At 37.1% G+C, this 26,451-nt stretch overlaps 1 protein-coding gene across 1 annotated transcript; it reads left to right on the top strand.

Annotated features, from left to right (window-relative positions):
- Window positions 1-312: 312 nt before the first annotated feature.
- On the top strand, window positions 313-8,241 carry LOC149247496 (protein NRT1/ PTR FAMILY 5.6-like). The gene is made up of 5 exons (XM_089444375.1): window positions 313-470; window positions 1,502-1,524; window positions 6,078-6,292; window positions 6,427-6,971; window positions 7,365-8,241. The coding sequence occupies exons 1-5, from the start codon at window positions 313-315 to the stop codon at window positions 8,239-8,241; spliced, it is 1,818 nt and encodes a 605-aa protein (XP_089300501.1).
- Window positions 8,242-26,451: the final 18,210 nt, after the last annotated feature.

The following is a 26,451-nucleotide window of genomic DNA, read 5'->3' as shown; positions in this document are numbered from 1 at the left end:
TATCCTACAACAATCTAGGTATCTTTGATAAAACAAATTTAATTTCTAACTAGGCTATGATATGCTAGCTTCACTGTGATCTTAGATAGAAAAAAAAAAAAAGGAGTATAAAAAAAAGATTATGGCAGCATTCAATTGCATTGCAGTTACAATGCAGTGTACATAAAGGCAGCATTCACTTGCATTGCATTAGACATTTACATTGTAGCAACCGCTTGCGTGAAGTAGCAACATTCTTGAAGTGGAGTTTCGAACTTTCTTTGAAACATCGTCAAGCGACAGAGAAATTGGCTTGTGGGATTGAGAATAATCATGAAATTCCAACATTGTGAAGAATGGATGGGGTTTTGGAAGGCATCAGGGCAACCAGACAGAAGCCAGGATGATAAGGAAGACTGGGTCAAGGATGGATCCCTGGATATCAAAGGAAGGCCTGTTCTCAGATCAAAAACTGGTGGATGGATAGTTGCGTTTTAGTTAAAAATAATGGAGAAATGTTATATGGTTGTAACGCATCTCCTTAGTTTAGGATTAGTTCCTAGAGCTTAGGAGGTTGTTCACAACTACCTAATTTTCAGTGATGTATTTAATATTGTAATATTCATTTGATGTACGTAGAGTGAACGAGAGTGAGAGTCTCCTCTTTGTTTGAGTGTAGTCTCCCAGGTGCAGTACACCCCTGTGAGCTGCAACTCCTTCATTTAATTCAAAGTTTCATTTTTATCTTGGTATTAGAGCTTAGGGTAGAGATAGTCTCAAATTTTTTTTTAGGGATGTATCATTAGTTACATATCTATAGTGGTAGGAGAGCATGTAAATGTATCTGTGTGATCAGGTGGAACTGCAGTAACACCTGGAGCGAAGGGTCTCAGATGACTGATCATCTCTGAGCCGAAGAAAGGGTTGGAGCAGTTGGCGCGGATTTTTTGCAGACAGTCGCGCCAATACAGAACAGAACAGACGAGCGTGAGTTTTTAAAGAACAGACGCGCCCATTGGCGCGGGTTTGAGGCTGATAAGCGCACCAACGAAATTGTGACTGAATTGGCGTGGATCTGTGGCTGTTAATTGCGCCAATTTCCGTGGACACCGTGAATTTTTTTTTCTGCAATTGGCGCGGATTCGTAGCTGTTCAGAGTGCCACAGAGCCAACCTCTTCCTCTCTGGAAATCTGCAATTTTCGTTGGAGATCGGAGTTGCCTGGTGGTGGCACGTGGATATTTCTGCTCGGTGGCAGCAGATTTGATTTGCCCGGTGGTGGCGAATTGAGGTTCCTTGATTCGCTCGGAGGTAGCAGATCGGACCTGCCCGATGGTGGCGAATTAGGGTTCCATGATCCGTTCGGTGGTAGCAGATCGGACCTGCCCGGTGGTGGCGAATTAGAGCTCTGTGATATGCTCGGTAGAAGCAGATTGGTATTTTTGCCTAGTGGTGGCGCAGTGCAGCTCCTCGATCTATTCGATGGAAGCAGATCACCTTTGCCCGGTGGTGGCATGTTGGAGCTTGTTTTTTGATCTGTTCGGTGGTAGCAGATCGGTTTTGCCCGGTGGTGGCACAGTGAAGTCCCTGATCTTTTTAGTGGCAGCAGATCGGACTTGCCCGGTGGTGGCACAGTGAAGTTCCTGATCTATTCGGTGGTAGCAGATCGGACTTGCCCGGTGGTGGCTGATTAGAGTGTTCAATTGGGCGAAAATGAACAACAATATAGAATCATACCTCCACGAGTCTAGCAAACTCGATGGAATGAATTTCTCCAACTGGAAATTCAAAATGCAAACTTTGCTGGAGAGCGTAAATGCATGGTCGATCGTTGAGGGAAATGAGCAGAGATCTGGAACAACGACCCAAGAACAAGATTGGGATAAAAGAGAAACGAAAGCAAAAGTTATACTGAAGATGTCCATTAAGGAAAATATTATCCCACATATCAGAGATTCCAAGTTGGCCGCTGATATATGGACAACGATCAAGAACCTGTAAGAGACTCAGAATACAAATCGTGTTCTGGCACTCAAGGGAAAGTTGTTTGCATTGAAGATGGATGAGAATGAGTCTGTTGTTGGATTCATGGCCAGAGTCAAGGATCTGAGTGACAAACTGGGAGCTATTGGAGAAAAGGTGTCCAACTCAGATCTAGTCACACTCACATTGAACAGAATGACTAATGAATATCAGACATTTATCTCAGGGCTGTCAACGACGGAGAAAGCCCCTTCATTTGATGAGCTGACAACGATTCTGCTCCAGGAGGAGGAGCAACGAAAGAATCTGAAAACTCAGAGCAATGACCTTGCTCTGATGGTGAAGAGGTGACAATACAGAGGAAAGCAGCATCGGTACCAACATCAGCACCAGCAACCGCAGCAGCAGCAGCAGAAGGGAGCCAAATATTTTCAAAAGAGATCATTCAAAGGTATGACTGATAATTATGTTAAGAGATGTTTTTATTGGGGGAAACCTGGTCATTAGATTAAAGAATGCTATAAGAGGCAGGCGAATGAAAGAAGAGGCAAACAGAGGAAACATCAGGGCTGTTTTGCTGGAGAATAGGAGGACCACAGCCATGATCTTCGACTATTCATAGTCGATTGTGCTCTTTCAGCATCAAAGGGAGATGAGGACGACATATGGTATGTCGACTCTAGTGCATCCTCACATATGACCGGTAAGAAGGACTATTTTGAATTTCTTGAAAAATATGCATGTGGATCAAAAATTTATCTAGGAGATGACAGTGGATATGAGATCAAAGGATATGGAGATATTCCTATGAAGCTACCTAGCGGCGACATTAAACATCTTAAAAATGTATTATATGCTCCAGGAATTAAGAAAAACTTGATCTCTATCTCAATGATTACAGACCAGGACATGCAGGTGCAATTCTTTAAGAATGGTTGTGTCATTAAGGATAGCCAGATGGAAACAGTTGCAATAGGAGTGCGCGTGGGGAATTTGTACAGATTGGATGCAAAGAGTATGCCACGACAAGCAATGGTTGCAGCTGGATCAACAATCGAAAATCTCTGGCATCAGAGATTTGGACATCTCAATTTGCAAGACCTCATCTTACTTCAGAAGAAAGGTATGGTTGATGGACTCCCTGTTTTTCATAATGTCAAGTTGGAATGTGATGGATGTGCATTAGGGAAAATGCATGGAGAAGAGTTCCCTTTGCATGTCAACAGAAAGGAAAGAGACATCCTAGAACTAATGCATACAGATATTTGTGGACCTATGCAAACTAGGCCCCTAGGAGGTGCATATTATTTTCTGCTATTTACAGATGACTGCACTAGGTTTTCATGGGTGTATTTTTTAAGTAAAAAGAGTCAAGCCTTTCGGTACTTTAAAGAGTTTAAATCTATGATAGAGAACAAAACAGGAAAGAGGATAAAGATTCTCCGCTCGGACTAAGGGGGAGAATACAGGTTAGGAGAGTTCATGAACTTCTGCAAGTAGCATGGGATTATGCAGCAATTCACAGTGCCACACACTCCACAGCAGAATGGAGTAGCAGAACGCAAGAACATAACTCTTGTGGAGTGCACCAGAAGTATGCTTCAAGGTAAAGGTCTATCGAATGGTCTTTGGGCAGAAGCCATTAATACTGCTGTTTATTTAAAGAATAGGAGTCCTACTAAATGTCTAGGCTTCAAAACCCCCTTTGAAGCATTGTTTGGACTCAAACCAGCAGTTAGTCATCTAAGAATATTTGGATCTAAAGCTTATGCTCATATACCAAAAGCAGATAGAAAGAAGTTAGACCCCAAAGCCTTGAAATGTATATTTGTAGGATATGGCACAGAGTATAAGGCATACAAGTTATATAATCCTGTGACTCATAAAGTTTTTGCAAGCAGAGATGTTATTTTTCATGAACAGACTGAAGATGGAAAGGAAGACTCTAACAGTGATAGCCACATTCCATTGCTGATAGAGATGAACAGTGACGAAGATGAAGAGCAGGAGCAGGAGCAGAAACAGGAAGAAGTAGCAGCAGATAGTGTAATAAGTGATGATGCAGGCCCAGAAAGTGCTGAAACAGATAGAGTTGAGGTAAGTCCTCTACCTAGAAGATCAGGTAGGAAGACTAGACTACCTGAAAGATTGAAAGGCTATGCTTTAATGTCCAAAATTTTAAACATTGTAGAACCTTCAAACTATGAAGAAGCAAGTAAATCAGATGAATGGAGGGCTGCAATGCATGAGGAAATTGAATCAATATATAGAAATCATACTTGGGATTTAGTTGAGTTGCCTGAAGGAAAAACCCCTATAGGATGCAAGTGGCTATATAAACCTAAGATAAATGCAGATGGGAGTGTAGAAAAATTCAAAGCTAGACTGGTAGCAAAGGGTTACTCACAGCAAGAAGGAATAGATTTCGATGACAACTTTGCCCCTGTAGCTAAACTAAATACAATTAGAATGCTAATTTATTTAGCAACAAAACATAAATGGAAGCTACACCAGCTAGATGTTAAGTCTGCATTTCTTAATGGAGAATTAAAGGAAGAAATTTATTTAGTACAGCCTCCTGGTTTTGTGAAAAAGGGGTAGGAGCATTTAGTGTGTAAATTGTATAAGGCACTTTATGGTTTGAAACAAGCACCGAGGTCATGGTATGAGAAAATTGATTCATTTTGTATACAACATGGTTTTCATAGGAGCCTCAACGACCCAAACCTGCATACCAAGATAAATAAACAGAGGCAAATCATTTTCATTTCTTTGTATGTGGATGACATGATCATAACAAGAAATGCAAATAATTTGATCAAAGAAATCAAGCAGCAAATGTCACAGGTATTTGAAATGAAAGACCTTGGAGCTATTCATTATTGCCTAGGTTTGGAGGTGTGGAAAGATTCTGGTCAAACTTTTCTAACTCAAGGAAAGTATGCCAGAACCCTATTGGAAAGATTCAGAATGGAACATTGCAAAACAACAGCAACACCATTGCACCAGAATTTCAAGTTAAGCAGTGATGATGGCCCAAAACAGGTGGATGCCACTTTGTATAGACAGCTAGTGGGAAGTTTGATATATCTCACGACAACTAGACCTGATCTGGCATATTCTGTTAGTGTGCTGAGCCAGTTTATGTCCAAACCACTTGAAATTCATTGGATTGCAGCAAAATGTGTGTTGAGGTGCCTTAGTGGTATTTGTAATTATGGTATTTTATACAGTGACATTTCTGATGTTACTTTAACAGGTTATTTAGATTCTGATTGGGCAGGTAACCTGGATGATCGTAGATCTATCATAGGTTACACATTTAGTATTGGATCTGGGGTTATTTCATGGAGTAGCAAAAAGCAAGTACTGTAGCATTATCATCATGTGAAGCTGAGTACCAGGCGTTGTGTGCAACTACATGTGAAGCCATGTGGTTGAGGAGATTTCTTAGCGATGCAGGGGAAGGAGAGAAAGAAGCAACCAGCATCAAAACTGACAACCAGAGCACAATAAAGCTTGCATACAATCCAGTTTTCCATAAAAATACTAAACATATTGACACTCAGTTTCATTTTGTTCGAGAAAAGATAGAGTCAAAAGAAATATGTGTGGAGTATTGTAACACTTGTGATAATTTAGGTGATATTTTTACTAAGCCTCTAGGGCGAGTAAAGTTTGAATTATTTAGAGAGATGTTAGGAGTGCAGAGTAACCCTTTCTCCATTAAGGGGGGAGTTAAAAATAATGGAGAAATGGTTATATGGTTGTAACACATCTCCTTAGTTTAGGATTAGTTCCTAGAGTTTAGGAGGTTGTTCACAACTACCTAATTTTCAGTGATGTATTTAATATTGTAATATTCATTTGATGTAAGTAGAGTGAACGAGAGTGAGAGTCTCCTCTTTGTTTGAGTAGTCTCCTCTTTGTTTGAGTGTAGTCTTTGAGGTGCAGTACACACCTGTGAGCTGCAACTCCATTTAATTCAAAATTTGATTTTTACCTGTTTTAACCCTAGGTATCTCTTTATTTTATAAACTGCTTTCATATTTCATATTTTTGGTCAGAATGCAGTTTAACTTAGTTATACAGTGCCTTTGGGTGATTGTGCAGTAGTTGATTTCAGCGAGAGGCTCGCCTACTTTTCGATTTCGGCAAACTTGATAACATATCTAACGACTGTTTTGCACGAAGAGCTTGCAACTTCTGCTAAAAATGTTAGCTACTGGACTGGTGTCACATGCGTTACGCCTCTTCTGGGGGGCTTTATAGCAGATGTTTACTGTGGACGCTACTGGATGGTCCTCATTTCCTTGATAATATATCTGTTGGTGAGACTGCAAGATTTTGATAATATATAATGTAATAAATCTGTGTGCATAACGTTTGTTGCCAGCTATCTTATAGCTCTTCTGATTATGCACTCTATTTCTTTTGAGTAATCTTGTATAAATTCATGTTTTAGGGATTGCTCTTGTTGACGCTGTCAGTTCTGAAACCACCTGAACATTGTGATGGGATATGCAGCAAAGCAACGGCTACTCAGATTGGTGTATTTTTTTCGTCCTTGTATTTGATATCCATGGGGACTGGTGGTAACAAGCCCTCTTTGGAAGCATTTGGTGCAGACCAGTTCCATGAGGAAGCTAAAACGGAAATGGCCAAGAAGAGTTCCTTCTTTAATTTCTGGTACTTTTCGCTTTTAAGTGGTCTTCTCTTAGCTGTCACAGTAATTGCGTACGTTGAGGATAACCTAAGCTGGGGATTTGGGTTCGGGATTGTAACAGTGACCATGGCTATCGCCACTGTTGTATTTCTGTATGGAACGCCATTCTACAGACACAAGCTTCCAGGAGACAGCCCTATCACTCGTATCGCTCAAGTTGTAGTCACTGCTATAAGGAAAAGAAATATGAGCATGCCTTCAGATGTGAGTCTGCTTTATGAGAATCAGCATGTGCAATTCATAAAATCAGGCCAGAGGCATCTATCGCACACAGATAATTTTCAGTATGTTAAAGATTTAAATGATAGGGTTACTTTCATTTTAAATGATTAGAGGAATTGGTAATTGGGTGTGTTTTGTATTTACACCGGTTTGGTAGTGCTAGCTATAACCCCTGGGTGCATACTGTCATTATCATTATAACACCTGGTTCCATACTTACACACTTATCATTATCATTATAACGTCTGGGTAGAAACTTAACTACCCATTTAATTACCCAAATGCTAAATCTAGAATTATTTTTTCACAAAATTTTATATTCAGAATTAAAAACAACAAATTAAATTCTTCTGTCTTTGAGCTATTATTTCTGTTGCCTGTCACTTATACAGTACATAAAAAGCTTAAGACATATCGATCTATTAATATGTTTGGTTTGGCTATCAACGTATTAGGTTTCTGGACAAGGCGGCCATAATGGTGCAAAACACTTCAGAATTGAATACTAACACTCAGATAAGTCTAAAACCAAATGCATGGAAGGTCTGCACAATAACTCAAGTAGAGGAAACGAAGCTTATATTGAGGATACTGCCCATCTGGTTGTCATGCTTAATTTTTGGAATAGCTGCAGTATCACAGAACACAACGTTCTTCATAAAGCAGGGCAGCAGTATGGATAGAAGCATGGGTTCCCACTTCCAAATCCCGCCGGTTTCTCTTGGCGTCTTTTCTGCCATCTCTGGACTTGCTTTTGTTACTATATACGACCGGTGTATGGTACCACTGGCCAGAAGAATAAGAGGCGATGAACGAGGATTAACTGCGCTACAAATAATTGGAATTGGCCTCTTCTTTTCTGTCCTGTGCATGGTGACGTCAGCTTTAGTAGAAAAAAAGAGAATCCATGCAGCAGAAACTCATGGCTTACTTGACAGCCCTCAGACTACAATCCCTCTCAGTGTGTTCTGGCTAGCTCCACAATTTGCTTTGTCGGGAATAGCAGATGTGTTTACACTACTAGGATTGCAGGAATATTTCTATAATGAAGCGCCTGATAGTATGAGGAGTTTGGGTATTGCCTTTTATATAAGCATCATGGGCGTCTCCGTTTTTCTCAACGGTCTCGTCATAACCTTAGTTGAAGTAACCAAAAGAGGAGGGCATCAAGGTTGGCTTGTCAATAATTTAAATAGGTGCAAGTTGGACTATTTTTACTGGCTCTTGGCGATACCGAGTGCTGTCAATTTATGCTGTTATGTTTATATTGCTCACATATACACGTACAAGAAAGTGAAGGAAATTGTAACTAATACAACTGATTTTGCATAAGCTAGTTACTAAGGATCATAGACGACGGAGAGTTATGCGAATTAATATGTTTCTTCCCAGCTTGAACTGGACTGTGAATACAAAACATACCATGGGAAAACAGTTATGGCATGGTTATTTTTTCATAAGCAAACGGTTATAGAATGGTTCTTTTTGCATAAATTTGTTAAGAGTTGTGATGTCTTCCTTGTGATGCTTTCCAGATCACTGTTAAATCAACATATGCTTATTCTAATAACTTTGCTTTTCATTTTTCGGAGGGCCTGAATTATAATCTGACATCGTTCACTATTCAGTTATTATTATATTATATGTTATTTCATCGGTGAGGTGTAGAATTTTGCTTTTGATCTTAATATTATATCATATGTTATTTCATTTTGTGAGGTGTGGAATTTGGTTCGATCCTTTTAAATCAGATTAAAGGTTGAGGATGGAAGTTATCTGGTGGGAATTAAACCATTCCACCCCTAAATTGTGGACTTTGGTTTGAGTGAGAATTTAATCTTATTATTAGTCAGATTCAAATTTTTATGGGAAGAAAGTGAAGATGAAAGTTATTTTAGAAAAATTAAACTATAATTTATAATATAATTCTCCTCTCCATCAAATTTGATAACTATAACTTATTTTCAAACTAATATTCATTCTCAACTCCTCTTATTATGAAATTTAAATATATCCCAAATCAACAAATTTACCTCTTATAAATATATATAAAACATTACAATATATATTGGCACTATTCACTTGGCATATTCATATTTGTCATTAAGACTACTCTGACGCGTATGATCTCCATACTTTGACAGACGCGATCGGTCAGTTGCATATTTATATTCGATTAAAGACTTCTTTGACTGGTTGCGTATGATCTCCATATTTAGAGAGGCGCGGTCGGAAATTTATGTCTCTTTTGTTTATTAAAGTAGGGTCCAGCAACAACCTTGCAAGCAGGTTCAAATAAGAAATTCGTTAATGATCCTTGTATTAATAGGTTCAAACTTCAAAGCACTTCCGCTCAGAATTTTATAATCTGGTGTCGTCTTTGTACGTTACGCTTTAAACTTTGCATATCACGAGACGGAGTCTCCACCATTACTGATATACTGCTGAAAAAAGGGCTGTGATAAAGGATTCGATGGACTAATTGAGGATAATGCTACTGTGTTTTAACGCATTGGATATTGCGTTAATCATTATAAATTTTGTAAATTAATGGCGTCTCACACTATTCTACTATGGTTATAAAGAAAACTGTCAAACGGTAAGAAATGCGTTTTTTTTTTCATTTAGAAAATTTGGGAAGAAATGCAAGTTGAAAATTTAAAGATCTTACAAGGCACAAAGTTAATTATTTTATAAAATAGAGGTGGTAGTATCATATGATGTATATATTTTGACTCAATCAAATTATATAAATATAAAAATAATTACATACAAATAAAAATGAAATAAAGTTGAAAAGTAAAATTAAATTAAAAATAAATAAATTATTAATCATTAAAGTAGTTTAGATTTTATATTGGATGTTTATGTGATTCATGATTTAAGGTAAGGTCTTTGAGAGAAATCACATAGAAATGTTAAGATAGTCTAGATCCGTCTTAACTCTATCAAATCTCTTGAGGTGTAAACCCTTTCTCAAGTTTTGCATTAAAAAACAGATTTACACCTTAGGAGATTTGATCCCTCTTGGAATTTGATAAATTAAGTACAGTGTATAAATTTGACAAACACCTCTACCTATCAAGCAAATTCTTTATTACAAAATTTCTTTTAAAAACTTCAAATATTATATATATTTAAACCTGTCATTTAAAATTATTATTATATCTATTTTATTTATTTTTAACTGAAATAATTTTTTATTTTTTTTCATTTAATTTTTGTGTTTTATTTCATCTATTCTAACTTAACCATAAAACCAATTAAAACCAAGTAAAATCATAAATATAAAACATAAAAAGGAAAAATGTTCTCATCCTTCAAATTTGAGCTTTCATTATCACGATTAGTATATAAAATTCATAAAATTACATAAATAAATATCAATAATTGAAAAAATTATATAATATAATTAATTATATTTACTTTAATAAAATTATAAAAAAAAAATAAAAAATTAACACATTACCTTTTTTTTTCCAAAAATATGAAATGTGGTTTAGCTCATTAATCGACTCTCAACTAAAAACAATATGGCAAATTCTCCCTGCGTATAAAACTGATTTAGATCGATTTATTTGCTACTATTTATCTTTCCTTCATTTATAAACTAAATCTATTTAACTTAAATTGATTTATTAAAACGTTTTTAGTTAAAGATGGATCCATCATGCCTATTGTTATTTGTATATTTTTGGTTTAATACAAATCTATAAAATAAGTATATGTATTGCTAACAACCAATAAAAATGAATTAATATATGCTTTTTATCTAACAACGTATTAGGCTTGTGGACAAGGCAACCATAGTGGTGCAAAATACTTGAGAATGGAAAAATGATGCATAGGAAAGCGCAAATTAAAATCCATATGAAGTTTGGACGATAAGAGTAGAGGAAACATTTAAAGCCATGGAATGTTTGGATAGTAAGTTAAGTAGAGAAAGCTGAACTTATATTGAAGATAGTGCCTATTTCATTCCTCGTTTAACCAATTTTTGGAATGTTGGCAAAACGAAAGAGTACATTATTAGTTCTGGCTATAAGGCATTACGGATTATAGTAATTGATTTGCCTCTGAATCGGTTTGTCTTTGAATATGAGTTAGTGTATACAAATTAGATGATTAATCTTAAAGTTTGTTTTTGTTTTTTGTTTTGTTTTTTTTAGTTATGACTACCTAAATACCAACTGGGGATTTGAACTAGTGACCTATCGCAAGGAGTGCCTTAACAACGCACCCATTCACCATCAATCCAAAGCCTCATGGGCTCCCAATGTTTTACTCTACAAGCTTTAGTTTATTTTTTCTCCACTTATTAAAAATTGATAAGGTTTTTTTGTGAGTTAATGCAAAGTTTTGAGATCTTATTTGGTCACTTCTTGAGGTAGAGAGTAGCGAAACTTAATGTTAAAATCCATATTGTTAAGATTTTTTTGCATAATGAAGTAATGCTAGATTCTACTCTAACATTACACATTTAATATTAAAAGTTTGTTGCATATAATTTGGGTGGATTGTACATTTGCCTCACGTGGCCTTGCCATGCAACTCAGTCACTACCTTGCTGCCACCTCGTGGCTACTAGTTGCCACCATGTTTCAGAGTCTAGACACCTGTCACCAAACGTAACTTCAACTTCTCATCCCAACCATCGTACACATTCCAGTGCTTTACCAATTCTCCAAGGTTAATGTGGCGGAGGTTGAGATTTGGGTGGGTCGTCCACTAACGAATAGTAGGTGGAAACAACAACACTTGATCATTTGAGGCCAAAAACCTAAACTTTGAATTTGTAAGTGCTGCAAGCTAGAAATATAATTCTACAATCTTACCTTGGGACCTAATTATAGGGCTTCCGCTGACTCTAAACAACAACAAATACCTCAAATAATCCTTGCTCGAACTGACTACATCAAAACACGACAATGATAGGGATCAAACTGACAACTCTTTGGCAATTACGTTAGACGTCCACATGTCATGTGTCTACAACCGTATTAGACTGAAGGAAAGAGACTGCAATAACCAATATAAATGAAATGCTTAGTGAAATGACATTTTAAATCATGTGCATATATGAAGCAATGAGAATGAAGTAAAAACTATAAGATCTATGACAGTGATCAAGGGAAGCTACTTCTAACTCTCTAACCAAAAGGTATGTTGCTAACTTTGCAACCATAAAATCGACCTATATCGTTGATGGTGAGATATTGCCTCTCCTTCCTTTGCTTCCCTTTACTCTTTATACCTTTTATTTTGGTTTCAAATAGACTAGCTTTGTAACTTCCACTAGAACTTAAATGATTTCACCAACTACTTTTGGTGATGGATTAACAATTTAATAAATCTAATAAATTTCTTCTTAAAGGAGGGTCATTAACTGGCTTAGATGAAGGATGGTCAAGCAAGGCCAATACATGAGACCCAGGTTTGATTTTGTCGACACACAGTACATTGCAACTTTCCTTCGTTCTTATGGACTACTGTCAAAGGCTTGGGAAGACTCATATTTGGCAAGCAACTCAGAGTTTTACTCTTAATGCATATGAAAGTATTGCATATGTTACCTTCCCTTCGTCTCATAATAGCATATGTTCCCTTCCCTTCGTCTCATAATAGTGAAACTTTCATTGTCAAAGAGAGAAAATATGGAGAAGGCAATATACAAACTGACAACAACAATGCATAAAATCTACACCCATTACACACAAAGGAGATTGCAACTTGTTGAAGCAAAATTGTTGGTTCGTCTTGAGGACAATAAAGGAAGTATTAAGTGAAATTTTTTATGTCTCCATGGATACAAATCCCCAGCATAAATGGTTGTTATAATCACTTAAGTGGATGTGGCTTTCTGAAACAAGTTTGGTTAGAAATTGAATGCTTGTGGAATATGGACTGTGAGGAGGTTTGTGATCCTTTATTTAATCTTTTGTAGAACAATTTTGCAGTTGCATATGATTTACCTACGATTACTTAATATGGACCGCTAACCTATGGTGGGGGATGCTTCTCAGGTGTTAGACCTCTTATTAGTGGCAATGGGTGTGCAAGTGTTGGCTAAAATGTTAGCGTGGAGAAGCAAGTTGGTTTTAATGGCACAGATTAATGTGTGCTTATAGAACCATCTTCGTGATATTAAACTACATGTGTAGTACATGAAACTTATATCACACAATTGGCTTGATGCATGGTTAGTTTTTATCATAACTAAAAAGCAATTAATCAACAAATTTCTATTATTCAATTTAATGATTAACGATTTTATATTATTTAATTGATTTAGTTTTGGATTATAGTTTACAAGACAAGTTAATATGTATTCCCATCTATATGCCAAGTCCCCATCATGCTGTAGGACCCCACATTTGTCAATAGTCTTTCCAGGTTCCAAGTTAGGAGTCGTAAGTGAAGGATTCATGATCAATCATTCACCATATCAACATATGTTCCATCCATGTTGGAAATGACTTGTCACAACACCTGGAGGTATGTTTCCCCTGCTATTCACTCTTCTTATAATAAGCTTGAACTTAGTTGCAGAGGAAATTTAGGGTTATGTCACATAAAATTCTCTTGTTCTCCATGCATTGAATTTGTTGTATTGTTTTCTTCAACGAATTTACTGTTTTTTCCAGATCTAATACATTATTTATTTTGGAAGATTGGCACTCGTGTTTGAGGTGTAAATGACCTTCTTTCTTCACATCCCAACAAGAAATTGTGGATTATTACCTATGGACATGACACAACAATAAATGTTGGACATGAAACTCTATATTGTGATAGATTGCAGGGCTTTGAAAATTTAGGGTTGATAAAGCTAGTTGGTGCAATAGGCATGGGGTTTTATGCATTGTAGGAAATTTTTAGCTCTTGAATCCACCATTGTGAAGTGAATAAGGTAGAAATAAGAGATCATGGAACCAAACACTCCACTGTAAGTATAAGTTTTGAAAAATCATCTTGTTTTTACAGGATATGGTCATTTTCATCACATTTGAAATAATTGTGTGTCAATGTTGAAATAATTGTTTCAATTTTGAAAATATGTATGCGCCTCATGTTGGCAAAGAAATTTTGCTAACGTGGATTTGGGTGGGGATGGTCGTCCACTACGAACATCTTGGTTCTAGTAGGCATCTCTTTACATGGTGAAAATTGAATTTTGTTAGTAAAGTTAACGTGGGTTTGGGAGAAATTTTGGATTTTTGCAGCCTTTCAAATAAAGCGTTTCTTTGATATTTGATGGAATTATGCTCAGGAAAAAAAACTATTTTGGGTGCAGTTTCTTTATTTTTTGTGTAAATTTTGTGTAAAATTGTGTAAGGAAAGCAGTATGCATGGTGGAGGTTATCCAAATGAAAATAATAATATATTGGTAATTCCAGTGTGTTGGCCTCTGTATGTATTTTGTTTACTTATAAAGTTAAAAATGGTTGATATTTAATTCGTAATTTTGAATGGGGTGTGGTAGTAATTTTTTTGTAATTGATAATTAGTAATAGGGGTTTGATTTAGCCTAGTAATGGTAGTCCCAATAATCTTGTCTTTAGCCTACAGCTTTGGGTAAGCTAAATAGTTTCAGGGAGCTCGACATAGCTATCATGTTTAGAAGCTTTTGTGTATCTATATTTTTCTACAATGTTTTTTCATTAATAATATCTTTTAATTTTCATCTCAGCTAATGAAGGTATGGTTTTGGTTTTGTCGAATCTAATCATCACCTTTATGTCTCGTTATCTACAAAAATAGGCATAAGTGACATATTTAATCCACATAAATCTGAATTGAGAAGGAACTCTAACTTACTCCACCATTGTCCTTATCCCCTAACTAGCAAAACTTTGGGATTTCTTCATATTTAATGGACATAAATATTGTAACAACCCTGGTGAAATTCCCATGTAATAAAAGTAAATAAAGGAAAAATAATAACCACGAATGATGGGACACTTATTCTAAGCTAAATGTTGGGAAAAATATTGGTGATGGGGATCACTTGTCATTGTTTATGGCTAAGAAAATTGGCCTTGGAAAGGAAAAATGGAATTTTGGCACAATTATTTATGAAAATAATGGAAATTAGGAGAAAAGGGAGGTGAAAGGTCAGAGGTTGCATGTGAGGAGGAAATTGAAGGAAAATAATGTATAGGCCTCATTGATAAAAAAGCTTTTGAGGATCAGTTGGTAACCTTTAGTCAGTTCAGTTTTGGAGCTATCTCATTATTTTGTCTCTCTCTCTTCCTCTTGGAGACTGAGAGTTTTCTTGGAGCACTCTTGGAGAGAGTGGCATACTTGGATTTTTGGAGTAAGAAGGCAAAGGAAGAGTGGGAAAGCGCAAGAGGGCATCAGGATCAAAAACTACATCATATTTTATCACAAGTTCTGAGTTTCATGTATGTTTCCTTCACTATTTTTGGCATGCATGGCATATGCATGTGGATTTTTGGTTGTCATTTGTCATTAGCATGGAGTATGGGTGGGATTGACAATGGATTGTCTAGCCTTTCCATTTCCTGGATAATCATGGTGATTGTGGTTTTACTTTAATTATTTTGTTTTGGTTTCTTCTCATGTTTCCTTAGCTTGGGTTGAGTTATTAGTCCCAGAAACCCTCGTTGGGAAAATTCTCTAGAAGTCCTGTAACAGCTTGGGTTGAGTTACTATTCCTAGAAGTCTTGGTTGGTCCAACTGTTTGGAAGCCCTTGGTGGGTTCATTTACTATTCTTGGAAGGCTTGGTTGGACAAACGCTCTAGAAGCCCTGAATAAGTTGTGGGTTGAGTTACTAGTCCTGAAAGCCTTGGTTGGACAAATGGTTTGGAAGCCCTAGAAGGTTTGGATGGAGAGCAATCTGATGATGGTTTTTTGATGTCTGACTGTAAGGTAGAATAATTGTTTGATGGGTTGAGTTGGATGGCCCCTGGAAACCCTAGATGAGGTTTGATTGATGTGCTCTATGAGATTGAACATTCATGCTTGGAATATGGCACAAGGGTGAATGGTTGAAGAGATATTTGGCTTAGCCATTCTACAATCGAGTGGAACGTGGAAGTCCCATCCCGTGTGATGCACCAAAATTCCTGTGCTCAATCCAGGTCGATTACAATCAATAGCATAAAATAACACAAACAGAGAAGTCTTGTTCGCCCTTCAAAATACTGGAATGCTGAAATAAATAAAAAACGTGGTTCAAATTAAAATACAGAAAATGAATTCTTTTCTCTCTTCATACAGGGCGCAGCCCATCTGATTCCTTTATTAACGCATAATAGATACAACCACATTCTGTTTGAAAACCAACAAATCATTCATTTTGGCGCCTAACTGTATTGCCATCTGTTGCAATTAGCAAACATCGACCCTTATCAGATCGATCCAAATCTGATACAATATCTTCGCTGTTGGCCAACTACACGTTATCATTTATGTATATGGGTGGACCGATATATAATATATTACAACGAATCTGTTTTTACTATCGGCGGTCACGTTATAATTTAACATATAAACATATCGTTTTCTTCCCATATTTCATGCAATTTGACTGGAACGGCTCACAAAATTCTGGCATTTATATCCTCCATCGTATTAACTATCGGAGAACTTTAGTGCGCTGAACCTTTAATTACTACAACCGACACTCCATATCAAGCTCAAATGCGTGATTTCAGGGATCCGTATTGCAAATTTCTGGTGTTCTGATCCGAAATTGGATTCAACAAGCCAACTACTGATTCACAGAAGTGAACCTTAACACTTGGTCCGATGCTTCAACGGTTTTAACTCGACTTTCTCTGTTTCAAATGGATTCCTGTATTGTATCTTCTAACTCATCAATTCCACAGCGCTGCAAATGAAATGAACATTGAATCTGGAATGGGAATTCGTAGTAATTATTTCATTTCTTCAGCGACCTCGATGACCGATATAATTGATTCATTTCTCCGCAACATCAGCAACCTGCTACAAATACAATTGCATATAAAAAGACAGTGCAATCAAATACAATTGCTAGTCCATATAGAGCAGATAAATGAAATACGATGGATGAACCCAACATCTGTAAACTATTTTCCTCGATTATAATCTCCTCGTCGAAGTCACACTCAAACCACTCACACAACCAAACAGAATGCTACACACAAATCGACACAGATTCAAAACTAATATATATCTATATATATATATATATATATATATATATATATATATATATATATATATATATATCACAGTCAGATAAAATCAACAAATAGAAATCGATTTCTTTTTCATAACAGGCCAGTGTTATGCACGAAAATCATTTCCTTTATTTATCTGAGCTCTCGCTCTGCAAACTTCACACAAAAAAAAACTCTCTCCTCACACCTTCAACCTTTCTCTAATTTATACAAATATGAGAAACTATTCTTCTCAGAATAGATTTCTTCTAGAGTTTCTCAGCAAACTAATACCCCCTATTATTTAGAATTTTCCCTATTTTGGTTCTATTCCACGCAGGGAAAGAAACCAACTCTATTATTATGCCGTATTTAATTAAACAACTACAATTCTCCTAAAATAAATAGCAAATTTAATAAAATATATTATTTAAACTATTTCTAAGTCTAATATATTTTTAACTAGCCACAACATGTGACCAAGATGTCACATTGCTGGCTAAGTGCTTGATGCTCCTGCATCAGACTCCCGGGGAAGAAAACTAATCTTGTAGTTGTTTGGAGTTGATCCTCATTCTCTGTAGCTCTGCTGACGTCCTCTACTGGTTCCTCTTTCCACTTGGTCAAACACTGATAATGAGTCTGACTCCTGGTTCTCTTTAGCACTTTCTTTTTCCTTTTTCCTGCTTTGGGCTTTCGTCTGTTATGGCGTCTCTTTGTGGTTCTTCTTCTGGCTTTTAGTATAGGTACCATTCTGCAATACATGACTAAATCACCTGTTTGGAATTCCTTTTTCCGCCTCCTCATATCTGCTCGCTGCTTGTCTTTGCTACTGCATTCCCGCCATCTGCTTTTGACATCTCCCTCAAATATGCTTCTAGGAGTTAGCCAATTCACATCTACTTGGATTTTCTTCGGATCCAATTTCAGCTCTTCTTTAGAGACTGCATATTCCTTCAAATCTTCATTCTTCACCCTGATGGTGATTTTATATAAGGCTCGAGAATTTGGAATCATGCGCCATTCAACTTCTTTCTTCGGACTGAGTGCTATTGGCACAGCACATGGATTAAGGCTTTCACTGATTAGCCATTTATCCATCAACTCTTTCACTTGTGTTCCAGCTTCGACATTTTCCTGCATTACCCTGTAGGCTACTTTATTCGACAGACTGACTCCCGATATTAGATCATTATGTTCACTAATACTCCTGATGGGTAACAACTCATCCACAACAATATCAGCACAATCATTCAAGAAATTCTGAATTTCTTCAGGTAAATCTTCTAAATTTGTAGAAGTTAAAATTACCTTGGGTTTGCCAACACTAGTAAGATGCATCTCCTTACCCTTCTCATCTTCCTGCAACAGGATCTTCTCATTCATCAATGTAACACTATTCCCAGCTGCTTCAGCTTTCAACGACAGTAGTGTATGCTTATTCCCATCTTTTTCCAAAGTATAAGTATTTCTTCTGCCATCATGAATGGCATTTCGGTCAAACTGCCAGGGCCTTCCAAGCAATATGTGGCATACATCTATCGGCATTACATCACATAAAATGACATCCTTATAAGTACCAATCTGAAATTCAACTTGACATTGTTCAGTTACAAAAATTTGATGGCCCTTTTGAAGCCACGATACTTTGTAAGGAGTGGGGTGTACTTTTCTCTCCAACTTCAACTTGTCCACCATCTCTGTAGAAACAAGATTGTCAGTACTACCGCTATCAATTATCAACTTGCAACACTTACCCTTGGACTTACATACAGTTCTGAATAAAGTATTCCTTTGAACTGGTTCTTTGGCTTCCTTAGCTCCTTCTAGTAATACCCTCTTCAGTAATAGGGACTCTCCGTCTTCTGGTGCTTCCTCTTTAGCTTCAGGTTGAGGAATCTCTTCCTTGGCTTCTGCAACATTCACGTTGCATTGGTTTGCTGATCTCTGATGAGGACAATCCCATTGTACATGTCCCCATTCACCACATGCAAAGCACCGGACATCTCTTCCTCGCCCTCTGCCTCTAGGCACAAACCTTCCACGGCCAAAATCTCCTCTTTGTGGTGCTTTATTGCTTGCACTCCCTGCCTCATTCTGAGAGTGTTGAACTTTGGATTCAAGTATCCTTCCTTCTTTGGCTGGATTCTTACCTCTGTTTCTCTGGTTTTGTTTGCGCAACAGTTTTTCCTCTGCCTTCAAGGCTACTTGATAGGCATCCTCAACAGTTTTCAAACTTAACAGGCTAATCTCATCTTGGATCTCATACCTTAGCCCATTAATATACCTGGCTACTTTCTCCAAATCATCTTCTACATGACCTGTTCTGATATTTAACCTGTAAAATTCTTCAGTGTATTCTTTAACAGACATTCCTTTCTGCTTCAGATTTTGCATCCGCTTAAAAAGATTCAAATGATAGTCTTTAGGCAAAAACTTGGCTTTCAGTTTGCTTACCATTTTATCCCATTTCTTGATCTTAGATTTCCCCTTTCTCGTCCTTGATGTCTGTAACTCGTCCCACCAGATGGCTGCATGGCCCTTCAGTCTAGTGACTGCAAACTTCACCCTCTTATTCTCCTCAATCTCTTCATAATCGAAATACTGATCTATGGATCTGATCCAATCCATGATCTCCTCGGCATTTAAACTTCCTTCATACATAGGAATTTCTATCTTGGGTTTGCTTCCAACTTTTTCAAGCATCTTGAGGACTTTGGCAGTTTCATTTTCTTCTCCTGCTTCCACCTCTTCATCAGATTCTTCTGAAGAACTCTCAGTTCTCTCATCAGGTGCTCTTCTCTGGGCTGTTTCCATTGTCTCCATTCGTTCACGCAGTCTCCGCACTTCTTCTATCAGGACTGCATGTGGTTCTAGTCTTCCTCGACCAATTCCTCGCCTTGGCGGCATCTTTGCTGCAACACCTGTGACTCGCTCTGATACCAAAAATGATGCACCAAAATTCCTGTGTTCAATCCAGATCGATTACAATCAATAGCATAAAATAACACAAACAGAGAAGTCTTGTTCGCCCTTCAAAATACTAGAATGCTGAAATAAATAAAAAAACGTGGTTCATATTAAAATACAGAAAATGAATTCTTTTCTCTCTTCATATAGGGCGTAGCCCATCTAATTCCTTTATTAACGCATAATAGATACAACCACATTCTGTTTGAAAACCAACAAATCATTCATTTTGGCGCCTAACTGTATTGCCATCTGTTGCAATTAGCAAACATCGACCCTTATCAGATCGATCCAAATCTGATACAATATCTTCGCTGTTGGCCAACTACACGTTATCATTTATGTATATGGGTGGACCGATATATAATATATTACAACGAATCTGTTTTTACTATCGGCGGTCACGTTATAATTTAACATATAAACATATCGTTTTCTTCCCAGATTTCATGCAATTTGACCGGAATGGCTCACGAAAATCTGGCATTTATATCCTCCATCGTATTAACTGTCGGAGTACTTTAGTGCGCTGAACCTTTAATTACTACAACCGACACTCCATATCAAGCTCAAATGCGTGATTTCAGGGATCCGTATTGCAAATTTCTGGTGTTCCGATCCGAAATTGGATTCAACAAGCCAACTACTGATTCACAGAAGTGAACCTTAACACTTGGTCCGATGCTTCAACGGTTTTAACTCAACTTTCTCTGTTTCAAATGGATTCCTGTATTGTATCTTCTAACTCATCAATTCCACAGCGCTGCAAATGAAATGAACATTGAATCTGGAATGGGAATTCGTAGTAATTATTTCATTTCTTCAGCGACCTCGATGACCGATATAATTGATTCATTTCTCCACAACATCAGCAACCTGCTACAAATACAATTGCATATAAAAAGACAGTGCAATCAAATACAATTGCTAGTCCATATAGAGCAGATAAATGAAATACGATGGATGAACCCAACATCTGTAAACTATTTTCCTCGATTATAATCTCCTCGTCGAAGTCACACTCAAACCACTCACACAACCAAACAGAATGCTACACACAAATCGACACAGATTCAAAACTAAAATATATATATATATCACAGTCAGATAAAATCAACAAATAGAAATCGATTTCTTTGTCATAACAGGCCAGTGTTATGCACGAAAATCATTTCCTTTATTTATCTGAGCTCTCGCTCTGCAAACTTCACACAAAAAAAAACTCTCTCCTCACACCTTCAACCTTTCTCTAATTTATACAAATATGAGAAACTATTCTTCTCAGAATAGATTTCTTCTAGAGTTTCTCAGCAAACTAATACCCCCTATTATTTAGCATTTTCCCTATTTTGGTTCTATTCGACGTAGGGAAAGAAACCAACTCTATTATTATGCCGTATTTAATTAAACAACTACAATTCTCCTAAAACAAATAGCAAATTTAATAAAATATATTATTTAAACTATTTCTAAGTCTAATATATTTTTAACTAGCCACAACATGTGACCAAGATGTCACATTGCTGGCTAAGTGCTTGATGCTCCTGCATCACCGTGTTTTAATTTTGCATCATTAATGAAAGATTATTTCTCCTTGTATTTCTATGAGAATTTTGATGTATTGTATGTGGTTTATATGGTTATACTTTCATGAGTATTTTTGTGCCTATTATGTTGGTTATGTATGTCCTTTATGGTAGTATCCATGTATCACTTTCCTCATGTTTTTACTTGTAATTGAACGATCAATGCATATATGACCTAATGGATGGAATCACAGTTGATGTGTTGAGGCATCAATGGTTCTTAGTGATTCTCAGCTAAGTATGAGACCCGTATGCTAATAAATGTTAATCACACCTGTAGATTACACATTTGCAATATGTTTGATGAAATTCCTGCCATGGCTAGTAGGGGTCTAATCATGGTCTTGAACAAGTATTCTATTTAGTACTATCATTTCCATGTTATTTTAATTATCTAACTAGATGGTTCAATTCTAGGTAGTGACCTGGGCTCTGGGCCTAAAAAAGTGGCCCAAATCCCAGAGTCATTAGCATAACACTAAAAATTCTTGTCTCTGCTCCCTAGTAGGTAAGCCTATGATAGTGACTTTGGGTTGCTAGTCACACTCATGCCTATAACATGAGAGTGAATGAGCCTTAAATTGTCCAAAAGTTTAGCGGGACCCGAAGACAAGCTCTCTAAAGTATTGGATTGGTTCCTAAGGGTCTCGTAGGTGATAATTAATGTTTGTATGGTGTGTTTATGTTGGTTCCACTTCCTTAATGTGACTCAGGGTGTCGAATCATATCATAGTGTCCTCTTGTCCCATGTTTACCTTGATTGTCCAGTTTCTTGGGTAGAGGTGGGTGGAGGGTGTATAATAGTGGTATCAGAGCATGGATCACCCCTCAGACTAGATGGGCTATGTGTTGGTCATGCATGAATGTCAGTTGAATGTGTGTATCTCATCCTTGCATTGCATGTGCTTGTTGCATTTGCATGATGTTGTTCGTAGTTATAGAGATCTTGTCATGTGAAATTTTAGGTGTCATTGTGGAATGCATCTTTGTGAGTGTATGACTAGTTACATGTCGATTTATGTCACTTACAGGTATCATTGTAGTATGCTTGGTTACATTCTTGAATGTTTGGTTACATTCTTGTATGCTTGGTTGCATGTATCATTCTTGCAGATTTGATTTCAAGTATTGTTCATTCATGCTTGGTCATATGTGTTTATGCATATGTGTGGATGGTTATGCATCACTTATGCATATTCATGTTTACATGTGGTCAAGTGTATAGTCACGTAATAATGGTGGTTTTCATGCACGAGGTCATGGTGTGTGTTGTTGTTGAGGTCATCCATTGATGACTCAACTCTAGCTAGAATGATGGTTGCATGGTCATATGCTTATGTTTTATGTTTCTATATGATATGATGACTATGTTATACATGTATCACATTGATTTGTTGATCTTGCAGACAAGGTATCCTCCCTGAGCTATACTAATGTACCTTGGTTTATTGTGATTCAGTTTAGTTGACATGATATACCTTGCAAGAAGAAATATCAAATGGATAGGAATATGGTTGACTACAAAGATTGTCCCTATGAATTAGAAGAGTAGTATGGTGTTGGGAACTCTTCCAACTTAGCAGTGACACTGATAATTTTAAAGGAAGAAATAAGGAGTTGTAAGGAAGATAATGATAGAATCATATAGGCACAAGAAAAGTTAGCAGAAGCAAATGCAGCCATACTTCAGAGCTTGTCAAGATTGCAGCGAGAGGGACTACTTTGGATCAGCCATGAGTAGGAGGATAGAACGGATGGGGCATATGGTAGTAGATCACATATTTTTCACCGATCAGATAGTGTTAAATTTGGAAACTAGGGCCAAATTCCACTTTGATATGCTCCTTTGAGGAAGATTATTGTGACATTGAATTCCTCATTTCGAGAGATCCAAAATCGACCTTAATCTCATCAAATTTGGATGTTACTTAAAATAGTTTCTACAAGACATGACCTTATCAAGGCGGGAAAATTGGAAATTTGAAAGTCATTTTTTCCTCCAAGGCTCAAGGTTGGGTTCACCTACACAAGGACAAGTTGTTATATATATATATATATATATATATATAGGCATACCTCATCCTCATTAGAGATCCATCCAAAAAGGAGTACATTAATCTCTTGGGCAACTGCAACTTAGAGAAGCAAGGAGGACGTGTTGCTTGGATATGTTCTTTGGCACATCGGTCTCCTAAAAGTCTAAGTTAGAAGCAAACAACCTGACATAGGCTTGAGGAAAATTCTAGGTGTGTTTTGGCATGGTTTATGGATTAAATTCTCTCTAATTACATGCCACATTCTCTGTATAAAACCAAAGATCAGGACGTTGGTTGAAAGGTATGTTTTGGGGTCTCCTTGTACATAATTTTTATTCTTGTTTGGGACACAAAAAAGGCTACCTCAGCAGCCAATAGGGAGGCACATATGAAAGGGATGCATGACCTTATCTGAGTTCTTTCTCTCAGCCGCTATCAAGAAGAGTGGGCCACAATCTAAATAGAAAGTTTAACACTAGATCATGAGCATATTCTTGTTGATGTGAGTACAAGACTATTTTAGGGTGCTTTGGAGAGGAGCCATAGTAATGATCATTGTTGAATGTTTTGGAAATGACACCAAAGTGTGTAGCTCACTAGAAGAAGGTTGCTCAATCACCGATGAGAACCCTAACCAGTTAATAATCATAACTCTTTTGAATAGTTAGTAAACAAGTCTATTTATCATTGTACTCTCTCTCTATTGAACGTTTGATTTTGATAATAAGAAGAATTGATCAAGGGTTTTCCCTATCTTGGGGTTTTTCCCTGCTTGTGCCATATCCTTATGTTATTGGCTTGTCTTTTGCATTTATCATTAATTTTATTTCATCAGTTACTGTCATATCTTAATGGTGAATGTGATTATTAATTAATGAAGTTAATTATGGGCTAATGAAGTAACTGTCTTAGGCAAAGATCATGGCATCAAAGCTAGGAGAGAACAAGCCCTTAAGAGCAATCTCAAAAGGTTTATTGACAGTTCTGAGCCTAATGCGAGTTTGATTGGCTTTCTGCCTAAGGAAAAAAAATGCAAGTTTATTATGGTCATATCTGTGAGGAAAAGATGTGAGTTTCAGTAAAGAATTAAGGTGAGTTTCTATGGTAGTCCGAGCTACCTATCCATCTGTATTCTTCTTCTTCAGGGAGTTGGTTCAAATTGGTTATGTTCTGAGATACTAACTATATGGTGATACTTCCATTTACTGTGATACGATAACAGTCATGTGAGTTCCTTGAACCGAAAACTTGATATGAGTTTCTTGGCTAAGCAGTGGTGCGAGAAACCCTCTTCTATTTGAACTATCATGCTAGACAATATTGATTATACCAATTAAAGATGACTTTGAAACTAGAGAGACCATCCTATGTGTCATCACATAGATCAAATAAATGGTGTCATGATGTCGAGTGCTCCCTCGCCGTTAGTTCCTCTTGCAAGTTGGCTGAATTCATCGTCTCCTTTTTTGTCCCTCTATAGGCGCAACAAGGGTCGCCTCACAATGACAAATATGATTGTGGAGGTCCGTTCATTTTTCTCTCTTTCTACGTCTGTGATCCAAAATTTTATTTGGATGTTTCTGTGGGGTCATAATGCTGAAATTTATACTATGGTAGCCTCGTGCATGGCTCTCATCATGACGCTTGGAAATCGGGAGTAGTGAGTCACAAATTGATTTCGTTGTTTTACTGTCTCACTATCTCGCTCTCGCATTGTTAGTTACAGGACTCGCTTCAGTTACGAGTCTCGCACCATTTGACCATCTCATACCATATACATAGAGACCACCTCTATGTGCCATGCCTAACCATGCGATGTACAGAGACGTATGGTCGATATGAGCGATGACTGTATATGTGTTGTGCCAAAACTGTGTGCGATGACGAGACAGTGCGATGACGAGACAAAGAGAATGCGATGCCCATGATGAAACCAGAACCTTGATACATTTGTCAGGACTGTAAATATATATGCGATGACATGGCCATATGGATCATACAAAGCCCTCATGAATTAATGAGTCATCGAATCAAAGTATTACCTAACCCATCGAATTTGAGCCATCACATCCATACATTATACAGAGGATAAACAAGCCAGTTGAATTTGACAAAGAGTTCACAGATCGAAGATGTAAACCACAGGACTGTGGTGTGATCTAAGAATATCCAAGCCATAGAAAAGAATAGGAGCGAGATTCACCGAGATACATCGATCTGTCACAAACATATTGAAAAAAAACGGGTCTAAGTCAAATATGTGAGTCACCGTGATATCATGTGAACTTATGTGTTTTGAATGAAGGAATATGGATGCTTATATATATAGATATAGATTCATGTGATATAGTGCCTCTTGTAGGCAAACTGACACGATATGGAAAAATATCTTCATACTATTTTGTAAAGGATTTGTCTCTATTTACAAGGTTGCAAGGAAGTGTGGTTATAGCTGTATTTAGAAAAATATTTGAGAGGTTGAAGAGGATTAGTTCTTGCCAAACTCGTGTTTTCATGTGGCCATAGAAAAAGGGTTGTCGTTACAGCAGCTTGAAAGGTCTGGTTTGAGGACCAGCTTAAATCCTCTGCCCTAGTTGCAGTCATCTTGAGGAACAATGCAGTTAGATCAACTATGGATTATTGATCAAACTGATAATGGGCAGAGGCCAGACCCATTTCCCAAGACAATGACTTAAAAGGAATCTACAGGAAACAAAATCAATCTGAAATATTAATAGATCCAAAGAAGTACTCCAAATCGAGCAAGGATGTTGACTCAA

Source organism: Pinus tabuliformis, chromosome 7 (assembly GCF_031772625.1).
Source record: "Pinus tabuliformis cultivar Carrire ecotype Pingquan chromosome 7, CPIR1, whole genome shotgun sequence".
NCBI classification, from domain to species: domain Eukaryota; kingdom Viridiplantae; phylum Streptophyta; class Pinopsida; order Pinales; family Pinaceae; genus Pinus; species Pinus tabuliformis.
The sequence above is the reverse complement of the archived record's forward strand: the minus strand, read 5'-3'. Positions and strand labels throughout refer to the sequence as shown.